The following is a 15,232-nucleotide window of genomic DNA, read 5'->3' as shown; positions in this document are numbered from 1 at the left end:
CAGGCTTTATTTACCAGTGGAAAGAACAGGTGGAAAGGATAAAATTCCACTGTATCAGCAGAGAGTTTTCCTGTTGGTTTCCCAAAAAACCAATACTCAACTAAACTACGAAGCGGAGTTAATTCATCTGATATAAAGAATTGGGAAATTCTGTACTAAATGTAGCTTGGGAATATCTTGTTCAGTAAAATGAACAGTACTGTGTAAATGCCTGAAACAAATTCTTGCTCTAGGAGACTAATCTGCTACATTGATGGGTGTTGGGATGCTATTTCTTTTATCAGAGAGGAGGCTACCTGGCAGAAACAAACTACACTGCTACATAGTGAGCATTTGGAAATTGTAGGACTGACGTTGAAAGGCAGGCTGAGCTTTCTGCTGTTAAGAACTAAAAAAATGACATTATTTTGGTGGTATGTAAGACTGAAAAGAAATTATTTTTAGCCAAAATGGAAATTGACAATGACATTGCAGTTTCTTCAATTTCAGAGAGACAATGTAGTAAAATATTGTCCTGGTTTCAGCTGGAGATAACAACAACAACAACAATAATAATAATAGTGATGATGATGTTAATAATAATAAACATTCAGAAAGGTCCTCCTAGTACCAATATATTGCCGTCTGTAAGGGGTTTTAGGTCAGCTTGGCGACACAACTACTGAACTGGGAAGGAAGATTTCTGGACACACAAAGTTTTGACTAAGTTTCTTCATCTTTAAAAGACAGATAATAAATCTCAGTCATTTCTAAACATTTTGAAACATACAAGCAAAAATTGATACATCAGAATTGTACAACAGAGGTAATATGCACATTGTTAACTAAATTCTTGAAACTCCTGTTTCTATATGAATAAGTTACATGTTTTAAAATATAATTGCAAGTGATGCCTCTGTTTCAAATTTGATAAGCAGTTACAGCCACTGAAAAATAGACAAAAATGTTAAAATATTGCAATTAAATATGAAACAATTTCAGTATGAAGTGGTTAAATACTAATGTTTCTAATAAAACTGGCTAAAAGGAACAAGCGTTTGACCATGCAGACTTTGAGTGTAGTTAGAAATACCACCTTTTCCCCATAATTCCTAAACAATCCACTTGTTTTGGAATGTCATTCCATGAAGTCTTGCAAACCAATAAAAGAAACCAAAGCGGGAGATCGTTTCCCCTTTCCAGGTTTCAACTGGTCCCTTCTTCCCATTCACACTGATTGCTGCGCTGTCTCTGGCACTCCTCAGACCCATCTGTGAGTGAATTTTCTGCCAGACCATATTAAATCCTGCACAGATTTTTGCCATAGGAGTGAAATGCATTGGCTGATAGAGCAGTCTGATGCGTGCAGTGCTGGGGAGGAGTGTGGATCAGGTGTGGAGAGAGGTTGTAGGGGACAAGAAGAGTGGAATAGGATGAAGAAGTAATGCACCTGCAGCTATAAATCCCATCTCTTAGACACAGCAATACTACAACCTGAAATGTTACCATTTTCAAAAGGGACAAGAAGGATTCCATTTAATGGGGGGAGAGAGAAAAGAATTATTTAGGTCATTAACGTGGTTCTCTTAGAAGCAAGGATCTGGAAACAGAAACACTCTACTTCTAGTCTCTGTTCCAGTTTTATATTAAATGTTGATTAAAACTGTGATTAGAACCCAGGTCCCTCTTTTCCCAGGTGAGTTCGTTAATATCTTGAATAGTCTGTCATGCTTGGGTATTCACCTTCTGGCTTAAGAGTAATTATTTACTTACTCAAAGTACAAACTCTGTAAACAAGAAGGACCTGGGAGCCTTACATGTCTGGAACAGCTGACAGCTTGCTCCCTGGCGCACTTGAAGCTGTAGATTTAAACCCAGATTTCAGCCACTGTTTGACTGGAGAGCTGAAACACTTTTGAACTTTCCAGTCCCAGCTGAATGTCTTGTCGTTCTATTGATGTGAAACCCAAATGAGTGTCCATATGCTGCTTCAGCAGGAGCCAGGGAGACTCTGACAGATCCTTAATCAGGAAACCATAATACCACAGAATCCATCAGCTGGTTGTGATGCAGTGAGCAGCTCTGTTACCCTCCCCTCTGTAACACCAGACTAATAGTGGCTAATCTTCCATCAGGACAAATACACTGATGGTGATATACCTGGATACTCAGGCAATGGCTCTTACACCAGCATTTCAGACAAGCTGTGCAGAATGACAGATGGAAGATAAGTCCATACAGGACTAAAGACTATCATGGAAGTGCAAAGACAAAAAAGAAAGTTTTTTTACTGGAAAGCTTATTTTCCCTATGTGTTTTTCTGCTTGAACTTTGATCAGCTGTGGAAGTAATCTATTGATACCAACAGTATGACTATACTGGAAGTTTAAGAAGCATCTGAGATGAAGCTAAGGTAAGAAAGAGTTCTAGAGCAAGACTAAGGGATCTACTACAAAGCATATCCAACTATTTTTAGCCCTGTCTAAACCAAATACATATGAAACCCTAAAAATACACACAGGATGGATATTAAAATATTTTTGGATTTAATATGACTACGTTAAATTGCTTGCAAATGTACTGTGTAATTTGTGTCACTTGGTTATTTTGTAGTCACACAAGCGGCAACCTTCTTTTCCGGTCTACATTGCAAAGATGTATAAGCAGAAACAGCAAATAAGGTATTGATGTTGTTCTTGGAGAGCAGAAAACCAACCAAACGCTAAGAAAAGGAACAGGCACCAAATATTCTCATACCATCACTGACTAGGCATCAAAGATAGTGCACATGACTAGTTTCATAGACAGAGTCTATGAATAAATAAATAAATAAATAAATAAATAAATAAATAAATAAATATTTTCTGGGTGTGATGGATGCACTCGGCCCCTTAAAGAAATCAACAGTACTTTGGAACAGGCTTCAAAGAAGGTAAAGGCTTGAGCCACAGCTGAGCCAAGAACTCTTCTGGAAAACAAACCCACAAAGGTGCAGAGTGACCGCATCAATCATGGGGTTACTACATGAATAACGGGTGTTCTTTCCAAGACTTATTTTTTATCAAAGAACAAAGGTAAAAGTTGTGGGTACAATGAGTGTCATGTGTTCCATCGTAGGCAATCTAACTGCAAGCCAACCACTTTATAACATAAATATTACATAAATTACCTAAATCAGGATTAACAAGACTGGAGAGGGCATGGCCACCTGCTTTTTCCATGAATTTTATTTGTTGATATAGTTGCATATGTCTGAAGATGTATAAACCCTCTGAAAGCCGCTGTCACATTGTTCAGAGCTGAAACCCAATATTTGACAATGCACATTGGTGAATTTGCCTTCAGCCAAGCTGGCAGGAGGCTGCAGCTGCCCTTTGCCATACGGTATCCTTTTCTTCCTTAGAAAAACTATTCTAGTAGTTTTAATGCTTCTACTAAGTCAAAGCAAACCACAGAGCAAGGTTTCCTGTAGAAGCGAGCGTAATTTTTTCACTTTTGGCCACAACAGGTGATGATCATTTGTGGTTAGCTCATTCCAAAATACTATAATTTAATTTGGCCTCAAAATACTTACATTCTCTTTCCTCCTTGTCCCTTATTTCAAACTGTTTAGAGTCGTCTTGCTCATTAATCAAGATTGAGGTACCTTAAGGCTTTATGTCATCTTTTACATGGAAAAGAGGAGAAATAGAGATAAAGGAAAATAATCTATGGAAAGAACTGATTCAGCTCATCAGAATTCTGAATTTAGTTTACATGAGATCCAAAAGCATTTTCCTGCTTTTCATATCCAAGTCCTTAATGAGGCAGTTTTGTCAAAGTGAAATCTCAAAAATAAAATGTTCCAGTAAGATGTCTTTTAAATCTGTCTACTCTTTGTGTATGCTAAACTCATCAAATGCTTTTCTAAAATAGCTACTGTTTTGCAGCAAACGAAGCACAGACAATTGAATGTGTCAACACCACTCATGGAGTCACGCTAAGATTCATTTATTTTTGTCAGGCACCCATGCTAGTAGTGAATCAATGGCGCTGCATTTGTAGTCAGATGTCACACATATTGCAAACTTATCTCAAAGGCTTTGGTTCTATTCTCTTATGGGTTGTACACTGCAATAAGGGCTGCAGTGACCCAGAAGAATTGGAACCTGGGACCATCAACACTGCCTTTGGCTGGCCCCATTTCTAAATTATTGTAAAAGAAAGGAAACCCTTTTTTAGTGTACTGCTATTCCAGAAAAGCCTACTTTGTCAGATTAGAATAACTATAGCATAATATCTGGTGAATCATTTTCAAGGTGGGACCAAGAAAGTAGCAGGACCAGATCAATGGATGATGGACAAAAAGATAACGATGATGAATCAAAAGATAATCCTTATCACAGGATCTGCAGGACCTCCGCTGCTCCTCTAGAGATGGATTCAAACCTTGTTACCGTGCTGAGGATATACTTCAATCTTGAACTTCCCTGCCTAGGTCTTCTTGAATTCTGTCTGGGAAAGTCTGGATGAAAATTTGTGTGTCTGCATAACACAGAAAACCACAGTGGTCGAATATGTCCTGGACAAAGATCTACGGAACATTCTTTTCTAAAGACTCACGGAGACAGAAACATTTCCTCAACTGACCAGCAAAACAGTTAACATCTGAAATCTTAGATAAAGAAAAGACGATCTCAGATAAAGACAGGACCTACTTTGTGCATTAAATAATGATAAATACAGGGTTTTGCTATAACCTTTATCACGGGAAAGATTATGGAAAAAGAAGAGCTTTTTTGGTCTGACCGGGTATGAGAGTAAAAGAGAAAAAGGCTGCAATGTGTTTGAATTGGAGGCAACTCAAATGGTCGTCACTATCACAGTCATCAAAGTCATACCATATAAGCTCAGTAAATTTCACTCTTCCAGATGTTGTTGTTTCTAAGAATATATGTGAGGTTGTATCCTAGAGCATATGGTGCCATTTCAAAAGTTGCACCACAGGAGGCAGCTGAGTAGGAGGAGGCAGGGAGGGAGAGAGTATGCATGGATGTCTCTCAAGGCCACCTTTCCTTGGGATTTTTCCATATGCCTGTCATTGCTGCAAAAGCCCCTATTGAAAATTGTGATGTAGTTCGTTACCAAGTGGAAGAGTTAACAGCTTCTCTTATCTTGTAATCTCACATAGGTTATTTGCTTAATAGACAAATTTGACCTTGCAAATATTGTTGCAATGCAAGGAGTAATTAAGTTTTACTGTAAGCAAAACACATTTTCCTTCCCACTAATATTTAGGACAATCACTGATATTGGGTTCCTACTCATGACTGGAGGTGTAAATCCAGAAAGGATTCTCAGGAGGCTTCTGGCAATGTTCAGGTGGCAAGGATGGACTATGGTATAGGCCACTAAGCCATTTAGATAGTTTTCTAACCTTATATAGCTAAAATATGGTCCATGCTCTGTGTTTTCTCTAGATGCTTGCCCAAGAAAAGGGATTGTTTGGAGAAATCACCTCTTGCACCTTCTTCTAGAGTGATGAATATTGTGCTATATCAGTGGCTATGCATAAAATGTTTATACTAATTTTGTTTCAAAATTTTTAAATCAACACAGAGTATTTAAACATATCAGAAATAATAACCTGTAACAGATTGACTCTAAAACAATGGCTGAATTGGAAAGTCTTTTATTTTAATATCTCAGTTTCCAGACTCTTTATAGACTCACATAAATAAGCTGGAGGTACAACTTGGTCTCCTATTACTTAATCATTGAGCCAGCTAGTCTCTTGACCTTACTTGGATTTGCACCAGTGACACAAATTAAAATGTTTTTAATTTGATTAATGATTTATTAAACCAGCTATTTCATGTCTTCAGCACGTCCTGCACCAACGGCACACAGTTGAAGAGTCATGTCCCATTGCTGATCCAAATGTCCAACCAGTTGTTAACAAAACAGAAGAAAGAAATCATAGTGAAGGAGTCACTGAAGAAAGAATCAGACCTACATGACAACAAACCGATAGAAATTATACTGAATACTTATTCTAAATATGAAGTGTCTCTGATAACTTTCAATGAGAATTTAAATAATCCTTTCCCACACTATAACGAAGAGAACAAACTACTATATTCTTGTAATCATACTGAAGGCTTTTTTTTTTTTTTTTTTTTTAGATTAAGATTTCTACAGTTAACTATGGAAGTTAGTAAGTTAGTACAGGAACTTCCTGTCTGCTCAAACTGTTTTCCCCAAATGAGTAAAAGATGTAATTTGGTAATGCTCATGATAAACTGAGAAAGCCGCTATGTTTCCCAGTAGACTGCATGAAACAAACATGGCTGGCAGAGCCAGGGTGATGGAAAGGCACTGCTTTAGTTAAGAGAGGGATATTGATAATTACCAGCTGGCAGACAAAATAATGTAAAAAAATTTGCTGAGAGGTTACTGAATTGAGTTATACTTCAACTCTGACCTGACCAGGACAAAATGTGACTATCAGCTTCATATTGACCTTGATGAGGAAAACTTGTTTTTCCCTGGGTAGTCAATATGAACTAGAGTGTGGATTGCTAGCACACTACCTAGAATGTATCCCTGCAGTAAAAGGCTTCTGCATTATACACACTTGTTTTCTTACTCTGTCACAAATTTGACTGCAGGACATCATCCCATTTGCAACCTTCTCTGGAACTATTATGCATCTACCATCTAGCTTACAAGGTTTTTCACATCACATCACAGTGGCAAAACCCTTATTATGAATTTCATCTTCTTTACTCAGTCATTTAAATTTTTGTAAACTTATTTTGTTGCTTTAATACCATCATCTACTACATTTCTATAAAAAAAACCTCATACAAATTCCTCTAGTAGGGCACTTATAAGTCAGAAAGTAATAACCTAATGCTGCCAGCGAAATCTGAATTTTGTCTCTCCTTCTCTACCATCCACAAGAGCAACAAATCAACAGGCTACATGGGGAGACTGAGATGCTCTGAATAAACAATACTGTTTTTAGTGTAGGGTGTGAGAATCCTCTGCAGGAAGCTACAAATTGTTAAGCAATTTGCTTGCACTTTAGATAATTTCAGATACGTTTGCAAAAAAAAAAAAAAAAAAAATCATTTTGCCTTGTCTACAACAGAATATTCAACACATAGTGACTGAACCTGTGAGGGAACAGCAGTATGAGCACCAGCGATGCAGTATATCTTCAGTAACCATGCTGTTTTGGGTTCAGGCTTACACCCACCCACATATGTTGTATTATACCATTGCATAACCAGAGATCCCTGGAGCCTGGATTCTCAGTCTCTGTGGCTGCACACACTGCAACTGCTGTGCCAATACAGAAATACTGATATCGTGTGCTGCTGCACCACCCCATCAAAGTGCTACTAGTGCGACTTTCCCATAGACAGAGGGTATTTCTTCAGCTTTTTTTTTTTTTTTTTTTTTTTTTTTTTTTTTTTTTTTTTTTGGGGCCAGTTGTTCATCTAAGAAAGTGATATGCTAGGGAGAAAACTGAAGTGGTTCATTTATGTATATGAATATTACAAATCCTTTCAATAATTGCTTGTTAGTAGGCAGCCAAAAGGAGACTAATATGGAGTCCGCTATTAGTAAGATAGCACTGAAAATGCAAGAGGAATATCCAAAAATATAAAGCTCTGCTAAAGTCAGGGGACTAGAATTTTAGAATAGGTTATCTTTTGTAGTTGATGATGGTGCTAATAAATGTGGAAGACGTTTGCCAACATATTCATTCAAAATGAGTTTAAATACTTGCTTCCTGAAGATGTCCAATGTCACGTAAGTAAAGACCAAAAAAAATGACAGTAAGTTGCTTTATCAAAACAACTGTTGTTTTGTCTGTGTACCAACAGCTTTAGTCTCAGAGAAAAGGGGAAGGGCTTGCAGGTGAGAGAAGAGGCCTGGAAAGGTAGAAAAAACACCTCGCTTAGCCGCAGGAAATTGGTGTGAAGAAAATTATATGTCTGTATTTCTAGCCTGGAGAAGACAAGGGTGATCTTGTCACTTGCCACAACCACCTGGAAGGAGGCTGCAGCCAGGTGCGGCTCGGCCTCCTCTCCCAGGCCACCAGCGCCAGGACAAGAGGACACGGTCTTAAGAGACGCCAGGGGAGGGTCAGGTTGGACGTCAGGAAGAAATCGTTCACAGAAACGTAGATGAGCCATTGCAATGGGCTGCCCAGGGAGGTGTTGGTGTCACCGTCCCCGGAGGTGTTTAAGAGAAGACTGGATGTGGCACTCAGTGCCATGGTCTACTTGACAAGGTTGGTCATAGTTGAACTCGACGATCACAGAGGTCTTTTCCAACCTAATCGAATATATAGGTCTGTGATTTCATGCTAACCAAGAGCGGGGATCACTTCCATCCTCGCTATCTGTCTTTTCCCCTTTTCCCGAGTCTCAGGAATTGAACTGCCAGTCCCCCGGTACGAGGGATCCCGAGGGCCGGGCTGGATTCTCGGCGCTGGATTGGTGATGCCTGCGCCGCGCGCACCGCGCTAGTCTCGCACCCCCCGCGCCGTCGTAGCCCTGGCCCCGCCCCCGGCCCGGCCCCGCCCCACCACCCCCGGCCCCGCCCCCTCTGCGCCCGCGCCGCTCCCGCGCCGGCCCCCCCCCCGGCAGTGCGGTGCTGCGCCGCGAACATGGCGTCGGAGGGGATGATCCTGACGAACCACGACCACCAGATCCGCGTCGGCGTCCTCACAGGTACCGGGCCGCGCCGGGCACGGCGCCGGGGACGCGCGGGGGGCGGCCGCGGATCGGTGCGCGCTTCAGGCCGCCCCGCGGGACGCCCCGCCGGCCGTCTGTCTCTCCCGTGGCGGCGGCGGCGGCGGCGCCGCTGCGCAGGGAGCGCCCCTCCGCCGTGCGTGCGGTACCCGAAGCCTGGAGCCGAGGTCGGGGCGTGGGGGCGGCGCTCCGGCCGCCGGCGGACAGCGTGAGCGGGGCCGCCCGGCGCCGGGCAGCGCTGCCGCAGGCGGGCGGGCGCCGCAGCCGCGGGGACTGACCCGGCGATAACCCGCGGGAAGGGGACGGAACGCGCGGGTGGGCGAATGCCGGAGGGGGTGGGGGGCCGGGACGCGGCCGGGCTTCCTCCGAACGCGGCGGAGCCGTGAGTGCGAAGGCGCCGGAGAAGGGAGCCGGCGGCCGGCGCAGGCTGCGGGCCGGCAGGTGCCGGGCCTGCCTTCCCCGGGCGGGAGGCGGCCTCGGCTGCCGGCCGCGGGAATGCCCGAGCGCGGCACGCTCCGCACGGTGGCTTCTTTGGGATGGCTCCTTCCCCTCCCCCTCCCTGGCCTTTACTTTGGGAATTGGGAGGGGGTGGGTGGGGATGCTTGTGCCTATGTGCTCTCTGTTAGGAGGGGGAGGAGGGCATTTATGATGCTGCTGCTCACAGCGCGCGGATATGATCCTTTAATAAACCCGTGGCACATGACCTGCGGTGGTTGCACAGAAGCGCTCCCGGAGCCGGCACGGGTGTGACGGGCTGGGGGTTCCTTTGCCGGGGTCTTGGCGGGTATCCCGGTGCCCCGCGGAGCTCGGCGCAGCGGGGGACGCGCGGCGCGCCAGGAGCGGAGCCCCGAGGGGTTCCAGTGCCTACGGGCGTCAGCGCCGTTTCGGTGCGCGGAAGGGGCGAGAGATTTTGGCGAAATTTTTAGGCGTCGAGCTCAGTGGGTTTCACCGCGAGCCTGGGAAGACATGAGTGTTCACGGAGAGCAGCGTTGTGAGCTCGCTTAGGAGTAGGAGGATGCTTGGAGTGAGAGAGGGGACGTTGATGGGAGAGGAGGCCTGGAGTTAACCCTGGAGCTGTTTATTACCGCCAGTGGTGTTGTTAACCCGAACAAGCGGCCCGAGCCCGCGGGAGCCCCCGGCGCTGTTCCTCTGCCGGGTGCTGATCCCGCTGCCGGGAGCGGGGGATGGCGCCGGGGCTGGAGCCTTCACCTCATTCCCTTCCTGGGAAGAGCTTGGCCGCAAGGGGATTGTGACGATAAACCGCTAGAAAGGCACGGTATATACAAGTGGAAATCCTTAGCGTTGCTTTCAAATTCCAGGCAGTCAGATCCTTAATATGGGTAGAGCGTGTTGGACCACATGCAAAAGTCACATGGAGGGGTTTGTTCCCTTTGTTCTGAAGGATAGAACATGCGTGCCACTACCTATTATTGTAAAAGTTAAAGTGGGAAGGGAGTGCTAACAGAACACTCTTTGCATATTTTGTACAACTTCATGGTGTTTAACTTTGGTTATTATTTTCTTTTGATCAGAGAGTTGTAATAATTTTCATGTGTAAGTGATACCAGAATGCAGTACCAGGCACATATGGTGTTATAATAATTTAAATAACTATTTAGTCTCTCTATAGGTTCAGATAATCTTTCAGAGTACACTTACTTTGTGCTGTAAGTCATGCTTGATCATTGTTAAACTCTTTTAACTTTGTATCCTAATTTGTAATTTCATTGAGTAGAGCTTCTGGCCTAATTTTAGTATTTTGTTTTTAGAGGAAAGCCAAGAGGCATAACCAAACAGAACAGTTTTAGTTTTTTCCCCTTAATGTAATTGTTTTGAATTCCAGGCTAAAATTTTTTTGCAAATAATTATTTTACCATTTTGAAAGGTTTTGAAACACCTTGGTTTCTTACAATTTTCCTAGCCCCCTTTTTGTGTGTGTTTGTAAATATGAAATAAAATGTTGTAGCATGTATTTTTCCATCCTTGTTATTTTCTCCTTCTTTAACATGGGAAGAGATTATTTGTACTTTGAGGGATTTGGACCCCCGAGCTGTTTCTGCTGTTTCAGCTATGAAAATTTAAAAATTAACTCTTCTGAATTTTTCTCATAGAAATGAACTAATAATTGGTTCTTGAACTAATAATTGCTGCTGTATGGAGGAATAAGTGTAGAAATTAAAAGGTTAGGTATGTGAAATTAGATAATTAACATAACATGACTCCTTTAGCTTTTCTAATTAAGGTCATAGGTATATGTTTGTTTGTTTAGCAGTATATACTTGTGGTTTTATCAGCTCAGGCATATAGATTTATGCTCCTGTTAGATCTGGTGTACTCAGTTTAGAAAATAATCAGTACTGCACCTTATGGTCATATTCAGATGGAATTTAAATTTACTTTGGAAGGAGTAATTCTATTGAATTAATTTGGAGTAAAATTGTATGTTTATTTTTAAATGAGGACATACAGAAATTATTTGAGCACATTTTTGTTCTTATCTGTTGTAGAGACTGGTGCACAAGGCTCCAGAGTGTATTGAGAGTGAGTAATGTTTGTCATAAAGCTTTGTTTCATAACATAGTTTTGTTTTGAGTAATTTATTGTATTTGGTTTTGCTTGTTAGACCTCTCTGCTTGTGTATGTATTGCTATTTTCCATCTAGGAACAAATGCCTATTTTTTCACTTGTGGCAAATTAGGACAGGGACAGTGGATGAGAGAAATAGAAATCTTGGTTATTGTTTACCAACGTAACTTAACTGTGTTCAAATGCAAATTTATTCAGAGTGTAGCACCTTGGGCTTGTTTTACAAAAAAATTCTTGTTAAATTCTCTTATATTCGAACTGTCAAAGTCTTTTATTTAAAAGTCAATGATAAGAAAAGAGTCCATAATTTGGACATTTTTCTCAACGTGAAAGAACTGTTTTCCTGAAATCAAGAAAAAACCACTTTGTGTATACAGCTTCTATGGACTTGAAGATGACACTCATGCTTCTTTTTCAGTCTCTATATATAAAGTTGTAGAGTTAAGCTTATTTACTGAAACAGGAGGAAATATACAACTGACTGATTACGAAACGGTGAAACTTGCGAACTAGAGGGTTATGTCTTATGCACATAGGAAGCCTCATCTGTTTGTGGATAGAAAATTGAAGTCTAATCTCCGTGTTATCATTTCAAGAAGTTTTTTTAATTTGTGGAACCATGAAAGTGTCATATTCAGCACCAGGGTTTAATGAAGTGTTCAGATTAAAGATACTGCCCACTTATGTTCCAAACCTAGGTTTTCCTTCTGCTACCTTTGATATGTAGTACAGGTACATGAGCTACTAATAGAACTTTAGCATTATATTGTCATGAGGTTACTTTTATGGTAAAATACATTTTTAAAAGGCTGTGATGCTAACTATCAGATTGGGAGATTTTGTGATGGAATAACAGAGTTGGACTAACAATATCCAAAGCTTTGTCATTTGCGTGTTCTGGATATCTTCTTTTAAAACGGAAACAGTCATAGAGAAACAAGAAATGAGGGGTAGATAAATGAAAAAGAGGAGAGATCTCCACATTTACAGTAAAGGTTGGATTCTATGCATGCTCTGTATGTATTGTTGTGCATCAGCGCTTCCGTAGTAAAAAACAAGTACAGAAGTACTTTGGTTGCCCCTTGCAAAGGTTGCAAGCCTTTCATGTTTGGGATATCTCCAACATAACAGTTGTTAATCAGTTACCAGTGGTGTCAGGTTGCTGAACCTGGTGTACTAAGTACAGAATTTTGTTACGTTGAAGTTGGCTAGAAAAGAGGAGAAACGGTGTGCTCTGGCCAAAGTTGAATCAATATTAGGTCATCCTTCACTGGTGGTGTCATTGGTAAAAGTTATATAATCTGTGACCTTTCTTGTTTTGTCAGGGACTAGAGCAGACCCTTGACTGGAACCATCCAGAGAGTTCTGAGTTGCCCTTTCCACTAGTCCAATGGAAAAAACCAGACTCTCATTCTCTCTGGTTGCTTCTATTTTGTGGTTTTTTTCCTCTCCATCCCCATTATTTTCTTATTTGCCTCTCTTCTTGTTTTCTCTCCAGTAAGCATGTAATGTAGCTGTCCAAAACTTGAGATTTTGTTACACATTTGTTTTTTTCAGAATATTTATGATAAAAATTTGTCAGATTTTAATTTGCCTAGAGCTCTTCATTTAGTTTGTCTGCTTTTGAGGCAGGTCTGTGAGAAAGTCATCACCAGACATAAATACCATTTCCTTTCTTTGCTCCTCATTTGGTATGTTTCTTCCTTGTTTAGGAAAAAGCTCTCAGACTAACTTCATTTTCAGGATAGTTTTACTGTGTACAGTATTGCTTTAAAAGTGGTACAGCCTTTCCCTTTCATAAAGGGAGCAAGGGGTTTAGGCAAATTTTTCTTCAGGTACATTGTTCTTCCTTTCTTCCTCTGTGTAAAGATTAAAACATTTTCAATGATAGCTGTTACCATAAACCTACACAATAAAGCAGACAAATGAATTTCTGCATGTGTAACTCAGACCTTGATGTCTCCCATAACCGTGTAGTGTGAAAGATTACAGCGGTATCTTTATGTCTGAGACTCCATAGTTGGTTGAAATGATGTGAGCATGGACATGGTGTCTGAATGTATCACTTGGAAGCAAGCTTTCTTCTGAGATGGTGGGGCCGTTATCTGCTTGAGAATTGCAACCAAAAAGGTTGCCTGGGCAGATCTGAAGTTCAGAGATATGAATGTTTTGTAAAAATTATCTTTGAGGAATGTGGGAAACAAAGTACTTAGGCTGTCACTATATGTTGGTCAGACTGTTTTAGAAATGTATAGGCTGCCTGTTTCCCAACTAAAAAGTCATATGCCTCTCTCCTATTTTATGAGGTACCTCCTCATGACTTTCCTCTAACTCTTCATTAATAGCATACAAGTTGCAAGATCTCTTAGTGATGGTGGTTCTGTTCATGCTTTGGAATTCGTGGGAAACTTTCTTATAGAGATGTGTGTAGAAGGGGGAGGACTGACACTAGGTTTGGTAGGAGTTATTGTTAAATTGCACTAATTGTCTAAATTGAAGTTGCTTAGTTTTTTGTTTGTCATCTGACTTCTGTCTGGAATTACACTTTACTGGGCACTTATCTTCAAAACATAGATTAAAGGGAGTGGCTTCTCCTGGGAGCCTTAGTTAGAGAAATGCTGTGCTTCCATTAAAACTTTTGGATTCAGAGTAACATTGATTTTCATCTTTCTCAACTGTAAGACTGTCATACTGTTGAGTTTATCCATAGAAACTTGGAGATCTCACTCTTTGCCTTTTGTAGCTGCACGTCTTCACAAAAGCACTTCTTTTTGACTTTTTATATGGCTATGATAAGCTTTAGTCTCATGAATGTGATCACTAAAATCACCTCGTTTCCTTTTTGTAGTCTAACTGTGCTTTACCTTTTAAACTTAAAGAGGAAGAAAGTCCTTGCTTCCCTCCCCCCACCCCCATTTTTTAGTGTACAGTATGGAAAAAAAATAGGTGGCTGAAATATCTCTCATACAGCGGACTCTTGTACTTAAAGTTGCTCGCTACAGTGCTGTTTCTTTTGAGTGGGAAGAAGTAGAAACACTGAAACTAAAAGCATCTAAAGAAAGGGATTAAAACATACATGTATAGTTGGGAAATAATATCTACTTGCGTAAGAAATGGCCATTAATTTGGAATTTTATGTGTTTTTATAGATCAGGTGTAAGAAGTCTTGTGTACTCAGTGTTTCTTGATTTGGAGTTTACTTATACAAATCCATTTGAAAGACTTCCATCTTCACCCACGCTCCATGTCTGTGGTTCATATTTAGCAGCACAGAGCATACCCATTACAGAATGTTTTCATTTACTTTTCTAGGTTTATATTTGTCTCCTTTTCCTGTACTGCAGGAAAACTTTTCATGTTTTTTATCTTAAAAATTAGGGATTGTGAATTTCGTGAGGACCAGCTTGGTTCTGGGATAACCTTTAGCTGGTCTGATGGCTTTGTTATTTGGACAGTAAGAGAATATGTGATCATCAGGCCATGTTTTGGAGAGTCTAGCATAAAAAAATTCTGATACACAGACACAGAATTCCACCTTTAATATTGATTTAGGTATAGCAGTCTGGATTTTTTGTAGGTAAGCAAATATAGGTTCTGTTGTCTGCAATTTGTGAGATTGTTATGCAACAAGAGGACATGATGATAACTAAAAACGAGAACAAATTTTAGTTCTTGTTAGATATTTGTAATGTCTTGAAGTGTGGATTAAGTAAAAGAAATAATTTACATTCTGTTCATATATGTTGATGCAGTAATTCAACTCTCTGCATCTTACACTGAAATGGTCTTATATTTGTAGTGTTATGTATGACAGAATTCTTCTTGAAAGTTTAAAAGAATGCCTGGAAAAGGTGTCCTTGGGAAACAAGAGGGTAATAACCATAAGGCAAATGAGCAGGTAGCAGCCTTTTTCCTGT

At 40.9% G+C, this 15,232-nt stretch overlaps 1 protein-coding gene across 12 annotated transcripts in view; it reads left to right on the top strand.

Annotated features, from left to right (window-relative positions):
- Window positions 1–8,580: 8,580 nt before the first annotated feature.
- GPHN (gephyrin) overlaps window positions 8,581–15,232 on the top strand; it is a 275,747-nt gene continuing 269,095 nt past the window's right edge. For all 12 annotated transcript variants that reach the window (XM_040066711.1, XM_040066708.1, XM_040066703.1 and 9 more), the window contains exon 1: window positions 8,581–8,708. In XM_040066711.1, the coding sequence (XP_039922645.1) occupies window positions 8,645–8,708 (64 nt within the window). In that variant the 5' untranslated portion in view covers window positions 8,581–8,644. The remainder of the gene's footprint in view (window positions 8,709–15,232) is intronic.

The sequence above is a fragment of the Hirundo rustica genome, chromosome 6 (assembly GCF_015227805.2).
Source record: "Hirundo rustica isolate bHirRus1 chromosome 6, bHirRus1.pri.v3, whole genome shotgun sequence".
Classification (NCBI taxonomy): Eukaryota; Metazoa; Chordata; class Aves; order Passeriformes; family Hirundinidae; genus Hirundo; species Hirundo rustica.
The sequence above is the reverse complement of the archived record's forward strand: the minus strand, read 5'-3'. Positions and strand labels throughout refer to the sequence as shown.